The 22,278-nt window shown below is 38.0% G+C and overlaps 1 protein-coding gene across 2 annotated transcripts in view; it reads left to right on the top strand.

Annotated features, from left to right (window-relative positions):
* ACTR10 (actin related protein 10) overlaps positions 1–22,278 on the top strand; it is a 34,577-nt gene that overhangs the window by 1,811 nt on the left and 10,488 nt on the right. Inside the window, exons 2-10 of one of the 2 annotated variants that reach the window (XM_009249118.3) lie at positions 956–1,028; positions 6,027–6,109; positions 7,106–7,214; positions 9,410–9,517; positions 11,756–11,823; positions 13,324–13,403; positions 17,799–17,834; positions 21,758–21,837; positions 21,923–21,996. In XM_009249118.3, coding sequence (XP_009247393.2) covers positions 956–1,028; positions 6,027–6,109; positions 7,106–7,214; positions 9,410–9,517; positions 11,756–11,823; positions 13,324–13,403; positions 17,799–17,834; positions 21,758–21,837; positions 21,923–21,996 — 711 coding nt within the window. The remainder of the gene's footprint in view (positions 1–955; positions 1,029–6,026; positions 6,110–7,105; positions 7,215–9,409; positions 9,518–11,755; positions 11,824–13,323; positions 13,404–17,798; positions 17,835–21,757; positions 21,838–21,922; positions 21,997–22,278) is intronic. The other variant, XM_054530676.2, reaches the window with a different exon arrangement.

The raw sequence follows: 22,278 nt of genomic DNA on the forward strand, positions 1-22,278 counted from the left end.
AGGATCGCTTGAGCCTGGGAAGCGGAGTCTGCAGTGATCTGAGTTTGTGCCACTGCACTCCAGCCTGGGCGACAGAGGGAGACCCTGCCTCAAAAAAAAAAAAAAAAAAGTGATAGCAATGAAGATTATGTTAATATGGGCAGAAGCTTACTGTATGAGTTAATTATGTATGAAGTGTGATTATAACTATGTCAAATATGTATGCATAATCATAAGAAGTAGACTGAAAGTGAATACACCAGTATGGAAGCTAACAATATTAGAATGATGGAATAATGAGTGATACAGATGAATTATATGAATGAAGTCACATAATGTAGTACAGATTCAGAGTTGTAGATATGTCTTGCCTAAAATTCTGCTAAAATTAACAACTAGGAAAAAAGTTGGCCAGGCGCGGTGGCCCACGCCTGTAATACCAGCACTTTGGGAGGCCGACGCGGGCGGGTCACGAGGTCAGGAGATCGAGACCATCCTGGCTAACACGGTGAAACCTCGTCTCTACTAAAAATACAAAAAAAAAAAAAAATTAGCCCAGCGTTGTGGCCGGCGCCTGTAGTCCCAGCTACTTAGGAGGCTGAGGCAGGAGAATGGCGTGAACCCGGGAGGCGGAGCTTGCAGTGAGCTGAGATCACGCCACTGCACTCCAGCCTGGGTGACAGAGCCAGACTCCATCTCAAAAAAAAAAAAGTAAATGCTGCCCTAAAATAATACATTTGTTTTTTTCAGTATCACGAATTTGATAGAATTTTTTTCTGTTAATACACAAGCATTAATAAATAGTATTAACTTATTAGTTTTGTGGAGTGATTTTTTTTAGATCCCTTTAAATACATCAGGTATTTTCAAATGTTGTTGTGGCCATTGTTTTGAAACAAATACAGAGAAAATTGGTTTCTGTGACAAATATTTAAAAGAATACTATAAGTTGTTTCAATTTTCCTTTTATTTGCAGGTGTGGATTTGCTGGAGAAACTGGTCCAAGATGTATAATTCCTAGTGTGATAAAAAGAGCTGGGATGCCTAAGGTATTTAAAAAAAAAATTAGCAAAATAAACACTGTACTATAAAATATTTTAAAATATGACTTTAAGTAAGATTGATTAAAACAGTACTAACGGCCAGGCATGGTGGCTCATGCCTGTAATCCCAACACTTTGGGTGGCTGAGGCGGGTGGATCACCTGAGATCAGGAGTTTGAGACCAGACTGGCCAACATGGTGAAACCCCGTCTCAACTAAAAATACAAAAATTAGCCCGGAGTGGTGGCAGGCACCTCTAATCCCGGCTCCTCAGGGGGCCGAGGCAGGAGGATTGCTTGAAGCTGGGAGGCGGAGGTTGCAGTGAGCCAAAATCAAGCCATCGCACTCCAGCCTGGGGGACAAGAGCAAGACTTCGTCTCAAAAAAAAAAAAAAAGAAAAAGAAAAAAGAAACAGTACTAAATATATACTTTGTGGCTATATTTCCAAGGAAAAGTTTTTCTTTTTAAATCAACTTTATCAAGGTCTAATTTTGCACACCATAAGTATATCATGTTGTACAACTACCACCATAATCCAGTTTTAGAATGTTTTCATCACCCCAGTAAAATCCCTAATACCCGTTTACAATTAATCCTCATTCCTATCCTCAGCCCATTAGGGTGTACCTTCTGTTTCTATAGATTTGTCTTTTCTATACATTTTATGTAAATGGAATCATACATCAAGAGAAAAATTTTAACCTCAGTAAAATACTTTTATAAGTCTTATAACCACTGAATTATTTTATAATATATCAGATATTTATTCCCCTATTTATAGTTTCAAAACCCAAAGAATTTTGAAAACAAACTTTTAAAAAGTTTCTTGCCACAGCTAATTTGGCAGATTAGAAATTACAACCAGTAGAAAGAATGATTTTGCATGTTATAAAATTCACTTGTTAAAAAATGAGATGTAGCTGTTACCACAGTAACATTATATATGCATTCCAGAAAATACCTTTGTTCTGCAAAATGGTACATTTTTGAAAAACAAAACAAAACAGGCTTAGGGGAAAAATAAGATTGAGGTAGTCCATACAAAACCTGTGTAACTTTGTAATCAGAGGACTAGCAAAAACAATAACTGATGCCTCCACAAAATTTAAATAGGATTGGCAGGCAGCTGAGCGTGGCTGGAGGCTATCTTAGGGAATATTAAAAATAAAATCGTGGGCTGGGCAGATTACACGCCTGTAATCGCAGCACTTTGGGAGGCCAAGGCGGGCAGATCATGAGGTCAGGAGATCGAGACCATCCTGGCTAACACAGTGAAACCCCATCTCTACTAACAAAAAAAAAAAAAAAAAAAAAAAAAAAATTAGCCAGGCGTGGTGGCGGGCGCTAGTATTCCCAGCTACAGCTACTTGGGAGGCTGAGGCAGGAGAATGGCATGAACTCGGGAGGCGGAGCTTGCAGTAAGCCGAGATAGCGCCACTGCACTCCAGCCTGGGTGACAGAGCGAAACTCCGTCTCAAAAAAAGAAAAGAAAAGAAAAGAAAATCATGGAAGTGGTGCGCACCTGTAGTCCCCAGCTACTTGGGAGGCTGAGGTGGGAGGATCACTTGAGCCCAGGAGGTTGAGGCTGCAGTGAGCCAAGATTGCACCACTGCATTCCACCATGGGCGACAGAGTGAGACCCTGTCTCAAAAATAAACAAATAAAAATAAAGTCATGGATTGAAAATGTTAGCCAGTGGGTTCTGAGTCAGGGCAGATGGTAGCAAGCTCTGAGCCAATGGGACTGTTATTAAGTAGCAACTAGGAGGAAATGCAGCCCAACAGAGTCGTGGGTCCACTTTGAGGCACGAATTGCTGGTGTAGGGAGTGATTTAAACTTTTCTTATGACTAGATCTGAAAGCATATCTACCTGTGTGATAACTGAGTTGATGACTTTCTTTTTCTTGATGAAGGTTATACTTCCATTATAATTATAGCTTGTCTTGCCTAATATTAACTAATACAACTATAACATTATTCTGACATTATTTCCTTTTTTAGCAATCGCATATAAGCATATTTGGTTTTATAAAAACACATGTTGGCCGGATGCGGTGGCTCACTCCCAGCACTTTGGGAGGCTGAGGCGGGCGGATCACCTGAGGTCAGGAGTTCCAGACCAGCCTAACCAACAAGGAGAAACCCTATCTCTACTAAATATACAAAATTAGCCGGGCATGGTGGCACATGCCTGTAATCCCAGCTACTCGGGAGGCTGAGGCAGGAGAATCACTTGAACCCGGGAGGTGGAGGTTGCAGTGAGCTGAGATTGTGCCATTGCACTCCAGTCTGGGCAACAAGAGCGAAACTCCATCTCAAAAAAAAACAAAACACGTTATAGCAGAATAGACGAGACCAGCAGTTTATATTTGGCATTTACATACATCAGAAATCTTTTTTTTTTTTTTTTTTTTTGAGGCAGAGTCTTGCTCTGTCGCCCAGGCTGGAGTGCAGTGGCATGATCTGGGCTCACTGCAAGCTCCGCCTCCCGGGTTCAGGCCATTCTCCTACCTCAGCCTCCCGAGTAGCTGGGACTACAGTCGCCTGCCGCCACGCCCAGCTAATTTTTTGTATTTTTTAGTAGAGATGGGGTTTCACCATGTTAGCCAGGATGGTCTGTATCTCCTGACCTTGTGATCTGCCCGCCTTGGCCTCCCAAAGTGCTGGGATTACAGGTGTGAGCCACTGTGCTCGGTCCAGAAATCTTTTTAATTATACTTGATTAAGGAATCATTTCATTGATTTTAAAATTTTCTGCAAATCCTTGGACAAGCCAGAAATATGGTAGATATTGGTGGTTTGATGTTCAAAAATGTGATGGAAGCCGGGTGTGGTCTCTCCTGCCTGTAATCCCAGCACTTTGGGAGGCTGAGGTGGCCAGATCACTTGAGGCCAGGAGTTTGAGACTAGCCTGGCCAACATGGTGAAACCCCATCTCTACTAAAAATATAAATATTAGCCGGGTGTAGTGGCAGGCAGCTGTGGTCCCAGCTACTCGGGAGGCTGAGGCAGGAGAATCGCTTGAATCTGGGAGGCGGAGGTGGCAGTGAGCTGAGATCATACCACTGCGCTGCAGCCTGGGTAACAGACGGAGACTCCATGTCAAAAAAAAAAGGGGGGGGGATGGAAGTTCCTGTTTACTAATTTTTCATGTCATTTTGCTTTATAACAATTGGCATTACTGTGTTACCAGATAGATTTCTTACTGGATTAGACCTTGTACCTTCTTGTTGCCACTTTCCTTGGTGCATTGAGCTTTTATCTTTTTTTTTTTTTTTTTTTGAGATGGAGTCTCTCTCCATCACCCAGGCTGGAGTGCAGTGTCATGACCTCTGCTCACTGCAACCTCCTCTTCCCAGGTTCAAGCAATTCTCCTCTCTCAGCCTCCCAAGTAGCTGGAATTACAGGCGCCCTCCACCACACCCAGCTAATTTTTTTTTGTATTTTTAGTAGAGACGGGGTTTCGCCATGTTGGCCAGCCTGGTCTCGAACTCCTGACCTCAGGTGATCCACCCGCCTGGACCTCCCAAAGTGTTGGGATTACAGGCGTGAGCCACTGCGCCCAGACGAGATTTTATCTTCATTTGAAAAGACAGATACCTAAAAAATTATTTATATTTGACTATATATGGTTTGGAATCTTCTTTAAGCCACGATGGTACTTCTTTTGAAAGAGTAAATGAAGAGAGGTCTGCCAATGATGCATCAGAGTACTGAGAGCTTTCTGAGGATCATAAGTGAAGCCATTGTTATATATTAGCATTGACTTAGCACTCATGGCTTGGTAATATGTGTGTAGGCTGCTTTTGTGCTAATGGTGTTGTCATTTTTATCACACATATTTATGAACAACCTACTATGTACCTAGAACTGTATTATTTGAAGAAAGATATATCATAAGCAAGCCAGAAATAGTTCTTGTGCATGGAACTTATAATCTAGCAGAAAGGGGGACATTTTACAAGTAATTCAGCGTGGCGATGTTGCAAAAGAGAAGATATCAGTGTTTTTGGACTAACAGGGACTGAACCAAGTTGAGTAGTTGAGGAAGCCTTTGATGCTTTTTATTCAATGCTGATTTTTTTTTTTTTTTTTTTTTTTTTTTTTTTTGAGACAGGGTCTCACTCTGTCGCCCAGGCTGGAGTGCAGTGGCACGATCTTGGCTCACTGCAACCTCCACCTCCCTGCAACCTCCACCTCCCGGGTTCAAGTGATTCTCCCACTTCAGCCTCCCGAGTAGCTGGGACTACAGGCACACGCTACCACGCCCGGCTAATTTTTGTATTTTTAGTAGAGACAGGGTTTCACCATGTTGGCCAGGCTGGTCTTGAACTCCTAGCTTCAGGTGATCCACCTGCCTCAGCCTCCCAAAGTGCTGGAAATTTGTTTGTTTGTTTGTTTGTTTTTTGAGACGGAATCTGGTTCTGTTGCCCAGGCTAGAGTGCAGTGTAGCCATCTCAGCTCACTGCAGCCTCCTCCAGGGTTTTCAAGTGATTCTCCTGCCTCAGTCTCCAGAGTAGCTGGGACTACAGGAACGCGCCACCACACCTGGCTAATTTTTGTATTTTAAGTAGAAACAGCGTTTCACCATGTTGGCCAGCCTGGTCTCGAACTCCTGACCTCAAGTGATCCGATCCACTCATCTCGGCCTCCCAAAGTGCTGGGATTACAGGCATGAGCCACCACACCTGGCCTCAAAGCTGATTTTTATCAGTCAAGCCAAAATGATAAGTCAGATGGAGGAAAAATGCATGTGAGCCATGCTCTTTACTTCTATGAACACACACTTCCATTACCACAGACTAAAACATTCTGCCATCTTAGACATTCCAATTCTTAAGGATTCCTAATTTAAGAGATTACTCTGTATTTAATTTCTATATTCTCAATACAGATTGCTTTTAATTTATTCCCAGAAAATGTATTAGTAAATAATTACATTTTAATCTTAATTTGAGGTTATTTTATTAATATAAATTAATAAATCATTTTAATTTTTTACAGCCTATCAGAGTTGTTCAGTATAATATCAATACAGAAGAATTATATTCCTACCTAAAGGAATTCATCCACATACTATATTTCAGGTAAGATACATTTTGTTTTCTAGCTTTTATGATTAGATAGATTTTCCTAATGCCATAGTGATAATTGTTTGTATTACATCTGAGGCCAAAAAAAAAAAAAAATTGACTTCTATTGCCATTTTTACATGCTTATTTTCAACCTTTTCAAAATATATTTGAAGACTAGAAAACTGGCAGACATAAACAAATATTGAAAATGAAATATTCATTAATGAAGTGAACTGATAATTAAATTATTCTACATTCATACAGTGAAATACCATGCAGCTCTTTAAAAAGAGTTCTCCATCTGTATGTAGTAGTACAGGAAGGTGTGTGGGATATATTGATAAGTGAAATAAGCAAGTTAAAGAACCACATCTATGGAATGAATATTTCTGTTAAAACATACCCCCATACATCCATAAGAATGAAAAAAATATACAAACTTCTATCAGCGGTCGTTCTGGGTAGTAGAAATATAAGGTTCTAGTACTTCGCAAGTTTTACTTGTCATAATATTTGGAGCTTTGTGAGTATATATTACTATTGTAACCTAAAAAAAAAGAAAATATCTCCAGGTGCTGTGGCTCACATCTATAGTACCAGCTACTCGGGAGGTTGAGATCAGGGGGATGGCTTGAACCCAGGAGGTCGAGGTTGCCAGGGGGTGAGATTGCCCCTCTGCACTCCAACTTGGGCAACAGAGCCAGATCCTGTCTCAAAAAAAAAAAAAAAAAAAAAAAAAATCTATATAATGGCTCAAGTTGGTAATGATAGTAGGCTATAATTTTAGGTTTCTGAGATAAATAAGTTAATGAAGTTGCTAGCACACTGCACGATACATAGTAAGAGGTCAGAAATGTTATCTTTCTGAGGTAATAAAATGAAGATGTCTTTTTGTGATAAAATATCTTAAACTAAGTTAGTACAGTTTCACTGTTCTTAAATTGTATGACTTAACAAAATGAATAAAAACTTTTACTTATTTTTAAAACCAAAACTGTCACTTTTCAGGCATCTATTGGTGAATCCCAGAGACCGCCGAGTTGTGATTATTGAATCGGTATTATGTCCTTCTCACTTCAGAGAGACGCTCACTCGTGTTCTTTTCAAATATTTTGAGGTACCTGTCTTTATATCAAATAAGTAAATTGCTTTTGAAATAAAAAGAGAAGCAATAAAATTCTTACCAATATTTAGGGAATCTTTCTTCTCTTTTTTTTTGTTGGTAGGTACTCAAAACTTAAACTAATAAAAGCCCTTATTTTGTCTCTTATTGTATATGGCACGCAGCGTAGTTGGGGAACCGGATGACAGAAGATTCTTCAAACTGGCCATTTATTTTCTTCCTTTGTGTGGTTATTTCATGCTTTAGCATTTCATCCAACACTTACATAATTGGAGATTTCTTTTTATTACTGTTTATTTTAATATAGATTTTTCTATTTGGGGACTTTTGTTTGTTTGTTTGTTTTTCAGAATTAAAAGGTATATTCTGTGCTGTGGACTTTGTGATGTATTTCTTCCAGATCTTTCTAGCTTCCATTGTTTAGTTGTACTGTTCTGAATTCTGTCATTTTAGGTTTCAAATTCCTTTAAAATGGAATATTCAGTGCCTCCCTTAGAGTAAGTTGGTAGTGCCAGGAATGAGACTTACCTCATGATATAAGTAATATTACCTGTAGCTTTGATTTTATAGGAGTCAGGATTATTTTATGACCAAGAATATGTTTTAAGATTAGTATATTTCATAGTAGACCAGAATCTTAATTATTCAAATTTTTAAAAATCTCTGCCTTAAAATTTAGGTTTTATTAGCAAGGGAAAATGGAAGATTATATGTGTTAAGTGTGTAAGAAATTAAGCACATATAAATGTATTTTCATACATTCTACTGAATTCAAAACATACCTAATACCAAAAATCACAATGTCTTTATGAGGTAAAGGCACTTAATATTTCTAAGTTACATTTTTGTAAAGCCGGTACAGGGAATCAGGTTGCATAGCCTCCAGTACTTACTGATGTCATGAGTCCAGGAATTTCATTTGCAGTAGGGAGAACATAAAGCAAAACAAGAAGTCGTGTCAGCTGTTATCTGAATAAAGTAGAATATCCTCTGTATTTATAATTAGAGTTTGTGTTAATATTCTTATCTTCTATATGACTAGAATACCTAATTTATCTATTTAGATAAGGGGAATACAGCCATTATTTTGTCTGCCATTCAATTATGATGGACTCTCATATTTTGATTGAATATCTAGTATTTGGGATGCCACCAGGTCTGGCAAATTCTTACTGAAAAAAATGTTGCACAGAGCCAACTATTTTTATATTTTGTTCTTTGGTTTAATTTTAACTGCCAATTACAGTTCAGTTAGCCAGATGTGGTGGCATGCACCTATAGTCCCAGCTACTCAGGAGACTAAGGTGGGAGGATTGCTTGAGCCCAGGAGGTCGAGGCTGCAGTGAGCTGTGATTGCACCACTGCAGTCCAGCCTGGGCAATGGAGCAAGACTTTGTCTCTAAGTTAAAAATAAAAATTTAAATAAAAAGAAAAAGTAAAAATATATAGTTCATATTACAAACTTTGCAAATAAAGACAATGAAGAATTTTTTTTCTCTATCTTCATCTTAATGGTAAAGGCATCTCTCTATTTTTTAAATTTAGCATCTTCCTCTAAATTTATGTTTCTTCACCTCTTCTTTTTTTCTCTTTTTGAGACAGAGTCTTGCTTTATTGCCCAGGCTGGAGTGCAATGGCGTGATCTTGGCTCACTGCAACCTCCGCCTCCTGGGTTCAAGCAATTCTCCTGCCTCAGTCTCCCTTGTAGCTGAGATTGCAGGCAGATGCCATAACACCCAGCTAATTTTTGTATTTTTAGTAGAGACAAGGTTTCACCATGTCAGTCAGGCTGGTTTCGAACTCCTCAGGTGATCCGCCCGCCTCGGCCTCCCAAAGTGCTGGGATTACAGGTGTGAGCCTCTACGCCTAGCCTCTAGAACTCTTCTTTTATCCGTTTCAGTTTTCCCTTCCAAAAGAGAACAAGAGTAAAGAAAAATGCTTCATAATTGTCATTTTGGAATGAAACAGTTGAGCTATTTTTATTACAGTGTATGTTGGTTATTGAGTGAATTTATATAAATCAACAAACTAGTTCTTAATTACTCTGATAAAATGGTTGAGTAGCTATCACCATATAAATTAATATAATGTTCCTGTGAATTTTTTCAAATATATTTGGATATAAGGCAAATACCTTCAAATAATGACACTCATTCTGGTTTTGTTGTATTGATTTTGTTATTTTCTAGGTTCCATCTGTCTTGCTTGCTCCAAGTCATCTAATGGCTCTTCTGACGCTTGGAATTAATTCTGCCATGGTCCTAGATTGTGGATATAGGGAAAGCCTGGTGTTACCCATATCTTTTTTGTCAGCCAGCCACCTTTGCAGTTTTTACTCTACTTTAACTAAAATAATTAGGCTAATTATAAATGATTTGTATTGTACTGAACTATTTTGGGTTACTATGTACAAATATGAATTACAATGTGAAAAAGTTCACAGGATTGTAAGACTTAAGTTTACTTTTTGTAGAAGTTATCATCATTTGGTCCCAGGATATACTCCAGGAGTATACCTTATGAATGTTATGTTCAGTTTTTAAAAGAAAAATCAGGATGTGTCAAGTTGACTAGGATAGTCAAGTTTTAAGAAAAAAATCATACAAAGAGTAATTGGAGAAACTGAAATGAGTACATTCAATCCAGAAAGATTTCAAAACTTAATGGCAACATGAAATCAGCCTTCAAATAGCTGAAGAGCTCACTGGCGTCTGTAGTCCCAGCTACTCAGGAGGCTGAGGCAGGAGAGTGGCGTGAACCCGGGAGGCGGAGCTTGCAGTGAGCCGAGATCGTGCCACTGCACTCCAGCCTGGGCGACAGAGCGAGACTCTGTCTCAAAAAAAAAAAAAAAAAAAAAAAAAAAGAATACGTTTTTTTCTTTTCTTTTTTTTTTTAATCTCCAGAGGCTTTCATGAAGGCAATATGCCTTAGTGTTTACAAGCTTGGGTTTTAGAATCAAATACACAATAAGTGCAATGCAGATCTCAGCTAAGCTTTTTACTACTTGGTCAGGTAGCTTAATCTCTTCGGGCCTCAGTTTCTTTATCTATAAATTGGGGATTATAATATTTCCATCTCATAGAAGAGTTGTGTTAGTTGAGTGAGGTAATATACATAAAGTGTTCAGCATAGGATTTGGCACATAGTAATTTTCTCAGTACGTGCTGTGGTTTTTATATCATTGACCATAGGCAAAAACTTACTAATAATTCAAGCTGTCCCAAAGTGTAATTACTGACCATATAAACTAGTACATTTCTTTCCATTATAAATATTTAAGCAGAGTATAGATGAGCATCTCTTAGAATTGTCCTAGTGGAGATTGCTTTATTGAAAAGGATGTTGACATGCATGAATGTAAGACTCTTGCAATTTTGAGATCTACATGTATATTTATTAGAAAAAATATTCATGGAAGGAAATTAAGAATCATTAACTCCTAAGGAATTTAATCAAGCAGTAGTGTTTTTTAGTATAAAGTACTTTGTGTTTAATTCTTAAAACAACCATGCAACATGAGTATTATTATTCTCATTATATAAATGAGAATATTGAGAGTTGGGATGGGTAGTTGACTCCTCTTCTTATAAACACGTAGCCAGGATATAAACCCATGTTTGTTTCCAAAGCTGATGCTCTTACCAATATACTTAGCAAACCCACAGTAAATATTGTTTACTTCCCTCTCAGCTCTGTCCTGTAGAAATATAATGTGGACCATGTATGTAATTTAGAGTGTTCTAGGCTGGGCGCCGTGGCTCACACATGTAATCCTAGCACCTTGGGAGGCTGAGGTGGGCAGATCACCTGAGGCCAAGAGTTCAAGACCAGCCTGGCCAACTTGTCAAAACCCCATCTCTACGAAAAATACAAAAATTAGCCGGGTGTGGTGGCACATGCCTGTAGTCTCAACTGCTTGGGAGGCTGAGGCACAAGAATCACTTGAACCTGGGAGGTGGAGGTTGCACTGAGCCGAGATCGCACCACTGCACTCCAGCCTGGGCTACAGAGCGAGACCTTGTCTCAAAAAAGTTAATGGAGTTTTCTAAGAGCCACATTTTAAAAGGCATGAGAAAAGATGAAATTAATAGTATATTTTATTTAACCCAATGTATTCAAAATATTCCAATATTCCATCAATACAAAAATTATAATGAGGTATTTTAGTGGGGTTTTTTGGTATTAAAACCTTCTAAATTTGGTATGTAGCTTAGTCTTAGAGCACATCTCAATTCAGACTAGCCATATTTCATGTATTAAGTAGCTACACAGGCCTAGTGGCTACTTTATCAGATACCCCAGCCGTATCTAATGAATTGTGTGTGGTCATGTGCATATGTGTATTTTTATTCTGTTTTCTTTGATGAAGAACATGAAAAAAACTTACTCTTTGATTTTTCTGTAACTATGTTAAAAATAAGAAATAAAAATTTGTCACTAAAGCATATTTAGAACACTACTGCAGAAGGTGAGGAAAATATCAAGGAAACCACATTTTATCTCCTAAAATAGGAGTATCCTTGACTACTCTATAGATATATGAAGGAATCCCAGTTCTAAATTGTTGGGGAGCACTACCCCTAGGAGGAAAAGCTCTTCACAAGTAAGTTTCTTGGAATTTAACACATGCATTTCACCTGTGCCACAAAAACAGTTGCTAATCTGTTTGTTGATCAGTGATCAATAGAGGGCTTGTGATATGGACAGTGAATTTTATTCATTCCACCCTCTGTTAGCTTTGAGTATATTCATTTTTTAAGAATAAACCAGTTTTTTTAATTTTTAATTTTTGTGGGTACATAGTAGGTGTATATATTTATGAGGTACCTGGGATGTTTTGATACAGGCATGCAATGAGAAATAAGCACATCATAGAGAATGGGTTATCCATCCCGTCAAGCATTTATCCTTTGAGTTACAAACAATCCAGTTAAACTCTTTACATGATTTTAAAATGTACAATTAAGTTATTATTGTCTATAGTCACCCTGTGGTGCTATTAAATAGTAGGTCTTATTGTTTCTATTTTTTTCTACCCATTAATTATCCTCACCTCCCTTGTATCCCTCCACTATCCTCCCTGGCCTCTGGTAGCCATCTTTCTACTCTCTGTGTCCATGAGTTACATTGTTTTGCTGTTTAGATCCCACAAATAAGTGAGAACATATAATATTGGTCTTTCTATGCCTGGCTTAGTTCACTTAATATAATGATCTCCAGTTCCATCAATGTTGTTGCCAATGACTGGATCTCATTCTTTTTTATAGCTGAATAGTACTCCATTGTGGATATGTACCACATTTTTTTTTCTTTTTTTTTTTAACTTTTATGAAGTTTAGAGATACAAGTGCAGGTTTATTACGTAGGTAAACTTATGTCATGGGGAAGGCCTTTATTGTTATTATTATTGAGATGGAGTCTCGCTCTGTCACCCAGGCTGGAGTGCAGAGGCATGATCTCGGCTCACCCCAACCTCTGCCGCCTGGGTTCAAGCGATTCTCCTGCCTCAGCCTCCCGAATAGCTGGGACTACAGGCATGTGCCTCCATGCCTGGCTAATTTTGGTATTTTTAGTAGAGATAGAGTTTCGCCATGTTGGCCAGGCTGTTCTCAAACTCCTGACCTCAGGTGATCCACCTACCTCAGCCTCCCAGAGTGCTGGGATTACAGGCGTGAGCCACCATGCCTAGCAGGAAGATCATTTTTATTTAAATCATAATAATCGGGCTGGGTGTGGTGGCTCACACCTGTAATCCCAGCACTCTGGGAGGCCAAGGCAGGTGGATCACCTGAGGTCAGGAGTTTGAGACCAGCCTGGCCAACATGGCAAAACCCTATCTCTACTAAAAATACAAAACTTAGCTGGGCATGGTGGCAGGCACCTGTAATCCCAGCTACTCGGGAGGCTGAGGCAGGAGAATCACTTGAACCTAGGAGGTGAAGGTTGCAGAGAACCGGGATTGCACGACTTCACTCCAGCCTGGACGACAGAGTAAGACTGTCTCCAAAAAAAAAGCATAATAATCTATTATGTAGTTAAAAGTATCAAATAAGGGTATCAGTTTCAATATTTTCATTCCAGTAACTTTTTTTTTTAATTTCAGAGAGTTGGAAACTCAACTATTGGAACAATGTACTGTTGATACAAGTGCTGCCAAAGAACAGAGCCTTCCCTCAGTGATGGGTAAATTCATTTTAAGTGGTTTAGGAGTGGTTTACACTCTCTTTTTGTTTCTTCAACTTGTATTTTAGTCTTTGCTTCATTGCATGATTATTCTCTTTTCTTCCCATGCCACTCTGATGGCACTGCTTCAACTATAAGCTCACCATTGAACTTTTAATCACTACATTCAATAGTTTGATTTTAGTCATCCTTTCCAGAACTTTTGACATTGTGGATCATCATGTACTCTTGAATGCTTTCTTCTCCTTGGCTTTCAGGATTCTTTTTTTTAGTAGTTGTCTATTATTTCCCCAAATATTCCTCTGGCTTCCTCTGCTCTTGCTTTCTCTACTGGTATTCCACTAGGGATCTAGTGTTTATTCCTTCTTTTTCTCTACTGGCTTTTGATATGTGATCTTATCTACTCCCACAACTTCTACGTCTGCGTGCTGTTGATTCTGAAATGTGTCACTGGGCCTGATCCTTCTTCTGAACTTGATATTCATATATCTCTAGGCCCCTCAAACTTAAGATTTCCAAAAGTGAACACATTATGTCTTTCTTCAAATTCATTTCAATTATTAGATAAAGATAGTATCTTCCTTGTCTCCCATTTTACAAAACTGGGAGTTATCATAGCCTTTCAATTCTTCAGAAATCTCTTTCAGATCTCATTTTTCTTTCACCTTCCACACCACTGAACACCTGAGAGCAAAGACATTGTTTTAATCTAAGCCCTCATTTCTTGCTTAGATTATTACAGAAGTCTACTCTGGATGGATTCAGTCTGTTTCACACTGTTGGAATAACTTTCCACAAATATTTTTATGTTTTTGAGACAGGATCTCACTCTGTTGCCCAGACTGGAGGGCAGTGGCGTGATCTTGGCTCACTGCAGTCTCCACCTCCTAGGCTCGAGCAATCCTCCAATCTCAGCCTCCTGAGTAGCTGGGACTACAGGCGCAAGCCACCACACCCGGCTAATTTTTTGGGGGTACATTTTGTAGAGATGGGGTTTTGCCATGTCGCCCAGGCTGGTCTTGAACTCCTGAGCTCAAGCAATCCACCAGCCCCCGCCTCCCAAAATGCTGGGATTACAGCCTGAGCCACTGTGCCCAGCCAATTTTTCACAAAATAAATATAACTACATTGCTCTTTTGCTTGAGAATTTTTGTAAGCTCCTACAAGTTAAAATCCAAATTATCTGTTGGATATAAATGTTTCTTCAAAATCTGAGTTTGTTCTGCCTCTTATCCTTAGATCACTAAACTTTATCCTTTGCTCCTTATTAAAGCTACAGTAAATTTCTTACAGTTGTCGAGGCACCGTGAGTCCTAGCACAGCCCTGTGCCTTCGTTTATTCTTTTTCTTTCCCTGGGATGTTTTTCTTTGCCTAGTTGGGTTTTTGATCCCTCTGCATGACTCAGCTGGAATGTCATCTTAATGGTGAAGCCTTCCTCATCTTCCCTAAGCAGAATAAATTGCTCCTCTCTGTTAAGCCCTCGGCAGTAATTTATTATAGCACATATGACACATTCTCATTTGCCTGTTAACTTCACTTGTTTCCCCCAGGAGACTTTGAGGATCCCGGTCTTATTTATTTTTCAATCTGTAGCACCTAGTATAGTGCTGGGGCATTGAATATATGTTGGAAAGCCAGATTTTCACGACACTTAGGCATACCTATGTTTTCCTGTTGTTCCCTATTGATAGTTAAGTTAATAGCATTTTTCATTCTGTAGATCCAATTATAGCTTTCAAATTCCAGATAACTTTGTGATGTCTTAGTATATTTTGGTGACAGGTAATTTATAAAAGGTCTTCAAAGATAATAAATTCAATGTAGCATCCCAAGATGTTCTTTGTAAAGGTCTTTAAACCCAATAATATTTCCATAAAATTATAAATGATACATTCTTAGATATTCTTTTTCTAGTCAACCTTGTACTGATTCTAACCTTTCCTTTTAATACTCACAATCTGAGTCTGTGATAGCCATGCAGTCCTACAAAATTGTGGAATCAAATCATATAAATATTTGCTGAAGCACCCACTTAGTAGGATCAGAAATGCAAATACGGCTGGGCACGGTGGCTCATGCCTGGAATCCTAGCACTTTGGGAGACCAAGGTGAGTGGGTCACTTGAGGTCAAGAGTTCGAGACCCGCCTGACCAATATGGTGAAACCCTGTTTCTACATTAAAAAAAAAAAATTAGCTGGGCGTGGTGGCACAGGCCTGTAATCCCAGCTACTCGGGAGGCTGAGGCAGGAGAATCGCTTGAACCCGGGAGGCGGAGGTTGCAGTGAGCCGAGATCGAGCCATTGCACTCCAACCTGGGTGACAGAGGGAGACTCCGTCTCAAAAAAAGAAAAAGAAAAAAATGCAAACAAATGTAAAATGTCTCTTTTCCAGGTTCTTAGCAAAGATTACATGCAAGTCTGAGATATGCTTGAGTATCCTTAAGTGAATTTTGAATGAGCCTCTTTCATTTAGTATTTAGAACTTAGTTTAAAAAAGAATGAATATATCATAGTAACTCAAAAAGGCTAACCTAAGTACACTGATTGGAAAAATGTACAGTTTAAATTATATACCAATATGTTATGCTTCTTATTTTCCTAACTGAAATGTAAGTGTTTTTTTTTAGAGCCAGAGCCAGGGAATGCCTCTTGTTTCTATTCTTGACTTGTAAACTTTAAATAGTTATGATTATTTGCCCCTTATGATTATTTGCTCCTTATGATTAAGGAGCTCCTTCCCAAAGCAGCATCTACTCTTAGCTAAATTAAACTCTTTATTTCCAGGCCTGCCTTACATTTGCCTAAAGAAAACAGTTTCTCATATTACCAAAGTTCTTTGACACATGTTAAAATGTATATAAATCTTCCAAGAGAGTGCATTGAAGTTGTGGAATGCTGTAGGTTTTGGCACTTATTTTTAAATTGCAGGTTCTTACAGTCAAGTTACATTTCTCTCATCTATTTATAATCAGGATTAAATCTTCTGGCATATCTTTAGCCTCTTGATAAATTTTAACACTTAAAGATAGGAAATCCTCAAAAATTTTTTATCATGTATTTTGAACATGTTATCTTTAGTATGTCTGTTTGTTTATTTATAAACTATATATGTACTATTGTTACTATATTATGAAACACAAAAGTAAGCCTTTGGAAAGGATGAGATAATAAAGGTAAAATAATAAATAATTCTAAAGTTATACTTACTAAAGATAAAAATCTTTTGCAATATAATTAAATATTAAATATGCTTTTTTAAAAAAATTATGGCTTAACATTTTAATGGTGTGGTTTCTAAGTTTACCTAATTTTAATACTTAATTTTAATGGCTCTGAGAATTGAAAGTTATAGTTGACAACAAATGTAGATCCAGGTGGAAGAAGGCCATAATTATGCTTATTAAATAATGATTTATTTTTCAGCTATAGATGTCTGTCTTCTCTGATATCAATAATTTGTTCTTATAAATCAATGAAAATATTTTTACATATTTTACAATGGGTTAAAAATCCTTTTTTTTTTTTTTTTTGAGACGGAGTTTCACTCTTTTTGCCCAGGCTGGAGTGCAATGGCACGATCTTGGCTTACCCCAAACTCCTCCCGAGTTCAAGCGATTCTCCTGCCTCATTCTCCTGAGTAGCTGGGATTACATGCATGCACCACCACACCCAGCTTTTTGTATTTTTAATAGAGACGAGGTTTCTCCATGTTGGTCAGGCTGGTCTTGAACTCCCGACCTCAGGTGATCGGCCCACCTTGGCCTTCCATAGCGCTGGGATTACAGGCGTGAGCCACCACGCCTGGCCCCAAGGTTAAAAATTCTTAGTTTCGAAGACTTTAGATTAGAAAATTTTGTTTCTGAGACAGATTTTTGGAAACAAAATTTTATAACAGTGGTAATATATCCAAACATTCACTTTCCAAAGGCTCCCTGTATTGCATGAAGATAGATATACTTCGTATCTTTAGGTGAACTTTGAATGAGCCTCTTTCATTTAGTATTTAGAACCTAACTCAAAAAAGAATGAATAGGTACTTTCTCAGTTGTTTTTTAAATGTCACCTTTACCTTGAAGGACAAGATTAAAAGATTGTGTGTGGTACTTTTTAAAAATATGTTAGCACGTTACTGACAACTATTTATTATCACCAGAAAGACAAACTTGAAACTTCAATTTTTTGCTTCAATTTCCATGGTTTGTCTTGGCTTTGAATGATGATATTTCTTCCCTAAAACAAAATTAAATTTTTCTGTTAGACTTTTTGAGAAAATTATACTAGTTGTATTTTTAAAGTTTTTTCTAAATTGAAAAATAGAAATGTGAAGGCAATTTAATAGACTGTTTTTAATTATTATTAAAGTTTTATAATTCTAAATGAAATATTTATTTTAGGTTCAGTTCCGGAAGGTGTCTTAGAGGACATTAAAGGTAAACTAAGTTCTCATTTTTGTCCCTTTCATCCTTAAGTGTTACTTTGGAGGGCATATACTTCTAAACATTTACACAGATAGAAAATATATTCATAATATAATATCCTAAAAGTATTTAATATATAGGCTATGGGATACTCTAAGTACAAATTCCAATTTTTTTTCACACTTAGGGAAGCTGTGGCATAGTGATGATGTGTTACTGAAGCAGCTTCTCACTTGTATACAGAGTATGCAGGGTTACCAGGGATCTAGTATTTTGCAGTGTGAAAGAACAGTTAAATTGCTTAAGAAAGCTACTGGTTTGATGTAGTATAATGTTTTTTACTCTAGTTTTCTTTATACATTTTTCTAAAAACTTCCGGAATTGTGACCAAAGTACTGCACAGTACATTGGATTCACCTAAGTGGGATTTATTGCTTCTACTTTGCTGGAGTGAATTTCTATGATAATGTTCAAATTAGGTTTTCTGGTATTTTTATTCACTAAAATAAAATACATTTAAAATATAATCTTCAATACTTGGCATGTCATTAATGTTAATAATTTAGGATGTTTAATAGATAGACAGTAATGGATTTTAGAGTTAAATGAGAGCTGGAGATAATCTAATACAGTTGGGGCTGTGAAATGTTAAGTTATTTGTTCAGTGTCACACAAGTAGGTAGGGTTAGAGCTCGGGCTACAAAATAGATCTTGCTTTCCATTATATTACCTATTATCTTTTATGTGTTTTAATTACCTAAATTCTTTTCAATTGTTATAAAATTTCAATCATTTGTAATGCTTATTACAGTAGTTCAAATAACACAGAAATATCTCAGGTAAAATGGTTTCCTTTCCTCTCTTCCATTTCTATCCTCCATGATATAACAATTGTTGACCATGTGGAGTATTTTCTTTTCATATGACCTCTAACCTGTGAAAAGATGTTTAACTCTTCCATTAGTCAGGGAGACATCAGATTGGCAAAAATTTGAAAGACATCTGTTATTAGTGAGATTGTAGGAAAATGAATGTTTATTATTATTAGTAAGGATTGCAAACTAACCTTTTTGGAAAGCAATCTGGCATATTTATTAAAATTCAAAGTGTTGCATCCCATCTAAAAAGGGTTATTGCATGAAGTTTGGTAACTTCGTTATAAGGAATGTTATGTAGCTGTTAAGAGCTAGAGTATTGTTTTGGAAGAAGGTCCATAATGTTAAGGAAGAAAGCATGTTGTTGAAGGTATGTTCAGTAGAAACCCTTTCTGTTAAAAACAAATATGCAGGGGCTGGGTGCGGTGGCTCATGCCTGTAATCCCAGCACTTTGGGAGGCCGAGGAGGGTGGATCACGAGGTCAAGAGATCGAGACCATTCTGGCCAACATGGTGAAACCCTGTCTCTACTAAAGTACAAAAATTAGCTGGGCGTGGTGGCGCTCGCCTGTAGTCCCAGCTACTCGGGAGGCTGAGGCAGGAGAATTGCTTGAACCTGGGAGGCAGAGGTTGCAGTGAGCCGAGATCGCGCCACTGCACTCCAGCCTGGCAACAGAGCGAGACTCTGTCCAAAAAAAATAAAATAAATAAAAAAAATTAAAAAAACAAAACAAAACAAGTATGCAGGCTGGGTGTAGTGGCTGGCCCCTGTAATCCCAGCACTTTGGGAGGCCAAGGCAGGTGAATCACTTGAGCCCAGGAGTTCAAGACCAGCCTGGACAACGTGATGAACCCTGTCTCTACAAAAAATACAAAAATTAGCCAGGTATGGTGGTACAGACCTGTAGTCCCAGCTATTTAGAGGGGCTGAGGTGGGAGGATCACTTGAGCCTGGGATCTCCTGGTGGAGGCTGCAGTGAGCCAAGTTCAGACCACTGCACTCTAGCCTGGGTGACAGAGCAAGACTGTCTCAAAAGAAAATAAAAACAAAAACTAATATGCAGCATACACGTATTCATTGTATTGTGTGATCTTGAACTGGGAGGCAGAGGTTTCAGTGAGCCAAGATCATGCCATTGGACTCCAGCGTCGATGACAGAGTGAAACTCTGTGTCAAAAAAATAAAAATAAAACTACGAAAAATTAGCCAGGCATGGTGGTGCACACTTGTAGTCCCAGCTACTTGGGAGGCTGAGGTGGGAGGATCACTTGATCCCCAGAGGCGGAGGTTGCAGTGAGCTAAGATTGCGCCACTGCACTCCAGCCTGGGCAAGTGAGTCTCGACTCCATCTCAAAAACAAAAAAAAAAGATCTCAAGGCTAGGTATTTACTTTGCTTAGATAGTCACGAGAACTTGAATAAAATATAAAACATATAAGTAGCTTTAGCGCCTAGCTCACTGACTAGCATAGTAGCATATTGTGGATTCTCAACACATGTGTTTTGAATTAGTGAATGAAATTCACTGCATAATGTATTATGAAAAGAATTGTGTATAATATATATATCATATCAATATGCATTATATCATATATAATACATAATTCTTTTCATAATATATATGGCTAACATGCTTTACAAGTAATACAACCAAGTTGTCAGATTTCTTGCATTTAACATCAATTTTGTCTCTACTTTAAAAAAAGTATTCCTTAACTACCTTGAAATAATTTTAAGCAGCTTATTATAAAAAATACTTTGCAATGGAATTTTTAAAAGAAAAAGTTTTCAAAATGCAAAAAGTAAAGTGATATAGTAGAAAGAAAGTGATAGTGTTGGGGTGTGCTAACGAGGAACAATCATTACAAAAAGCCCAAAACTAAGGAATGTTAAATTGCAACTAAGAGCAAAATTTGGCATTGTACCAGCCAGGCGTGGTGGCCCATGCCTGTAATCCCAGCACTTTGGGAGGCCAAGGCAGGTGGATCACTTGAGGTCAGGAGTTCAAGACCAGCCTGACCAACATGACGAAACCCTGTCTCTACTAAAAATACAAAAATTAGCTGGTCAAAAATTAGCTGGTCATGGTGGCATGTGCCTGTAATCCCAGCTACTTGGGTGGCTGAGGTATGAAAATCGCATGAACTCGGGAGGCAGAGGTTGCAGTGTGCTGAGATCACGCCACTGCACTCCAGTCTGGGCAATAGAGTGAGACTCTGTCAAAAAAAAAAAAAAATTGGCGTTGTGTTCTGACCAACCAAGATTTTTATTAATTTTATTTCTTTTTTTTTCCAATTTCTTTTTGGTAACATCTTTTCACAACAAGATTCCTTAAAAAGAATCAGACAGAGAGAGGGAGAAAGAAAATCTGGTTTAAAGAAATATGCTATTCAATTAGAATAGCTACGTTTTTATGATGGTAAAATTAATTTTTACTGTGGTCCTCCTTATACAAGAGATAGCAAACAACAGTTTCCTCAAAGGTGATTTTTTAAAATGAGGTTTTACACAAGATGAATGTACAACATGTCTTATGACACCTTAGTCAATGAAAAAGGTTGTTTTTTTGTTTTGTTTTGTTCTGGTTTGGTTTTTTTCTTTGAGACGGAGTTTCACTTTTGTTGCCCAGGCTGCAGTGCAGTGGCGCGATCTTGGTTCACTGCAACCTTCGCCTCCCAGGTTCAAGCAATTCTCCTGCCTCCGCCTCCGGAGCAGCTGGGATTACAGGCACCCGCCACCATGCCCGGCTAATTTTTTGTATTTTTAGTAGAGATGGGGTTTCACCCTGTTGGGCAGGCTGGTCTTGAACTCCTGACCTCAGGTGATCCACCTGCCTTGGCCTCCCAAAGTGCTGGGATTACAGGCATGAGCCACTGCACCTGGCCAAAACAGGTATTTTAATGAACAAATTATTGTTAGCTAACTAATAGAGTTTATAAAATCCAAAGGAATAGATGATGAGCATGTTCACTTGAATAGAATTGTTTTAACTGGTGTGTAGGTACACTCTATTCAATTATAATAACTAGCCGTAACAAGGTCTCCTTTTCTTCCTTTAAGTGCGTACTTGCTTTTTAAGTGATCTGAAGCGAGGACTAAAAATCCAAGCAGCAAAATTTAATATTGATGGGAATAATGAGGTAAGTTTAAAAAACAAAAAAAAAAGCATCTTTTTGCAAAGGTTACAACATGTGTGGACTTATGTTTATGATATGTATATTTCAGCGTCCCTCCCCACCCCCAAATGTTGACTATCCATTAGATGGAGAGAAGATTTTACATGTCCTTGGATCAATCAGGTTAGATCTTAATTTTTATAGCAAAGTAGTAAACTAAAATAAACTTTTGGCTTTTAAAAATATTTGTATGAGCCTTTATTTCACTATTGCCATTTTAACAGTTAAGTGTTTATTGTTAAGCCTCATTATTCATGATTAATTTTATTCAGCTCTTTTTTTTTTTTTTTTTTTAGACAAGGTCTTGCCCTCTTGCCCAGGCTGGAGTGCAGTGGCATGATCTCGGCTCACTGTAACCTTCATCTCCTGGGTCCAAGCAATTCTCCTGCCTCAGCCTCCCAAGTA

Source organism: Pongo abelii, chromosome 15, assembly GCF_028885655.2.
Source record: "Pongo abelii isolate AG06213 chromosome 15, NHGRI_mPonAbe1-v2.0_pri, whole genome shotgun sequence".
In the NCBI taxonomy this organism is placed as follows: domain Eukaryota; kingdom Metazoa; phylum Chordata; class Mammalia; order Primates; family Hominidae; genus Pongo; species Pongo abelii.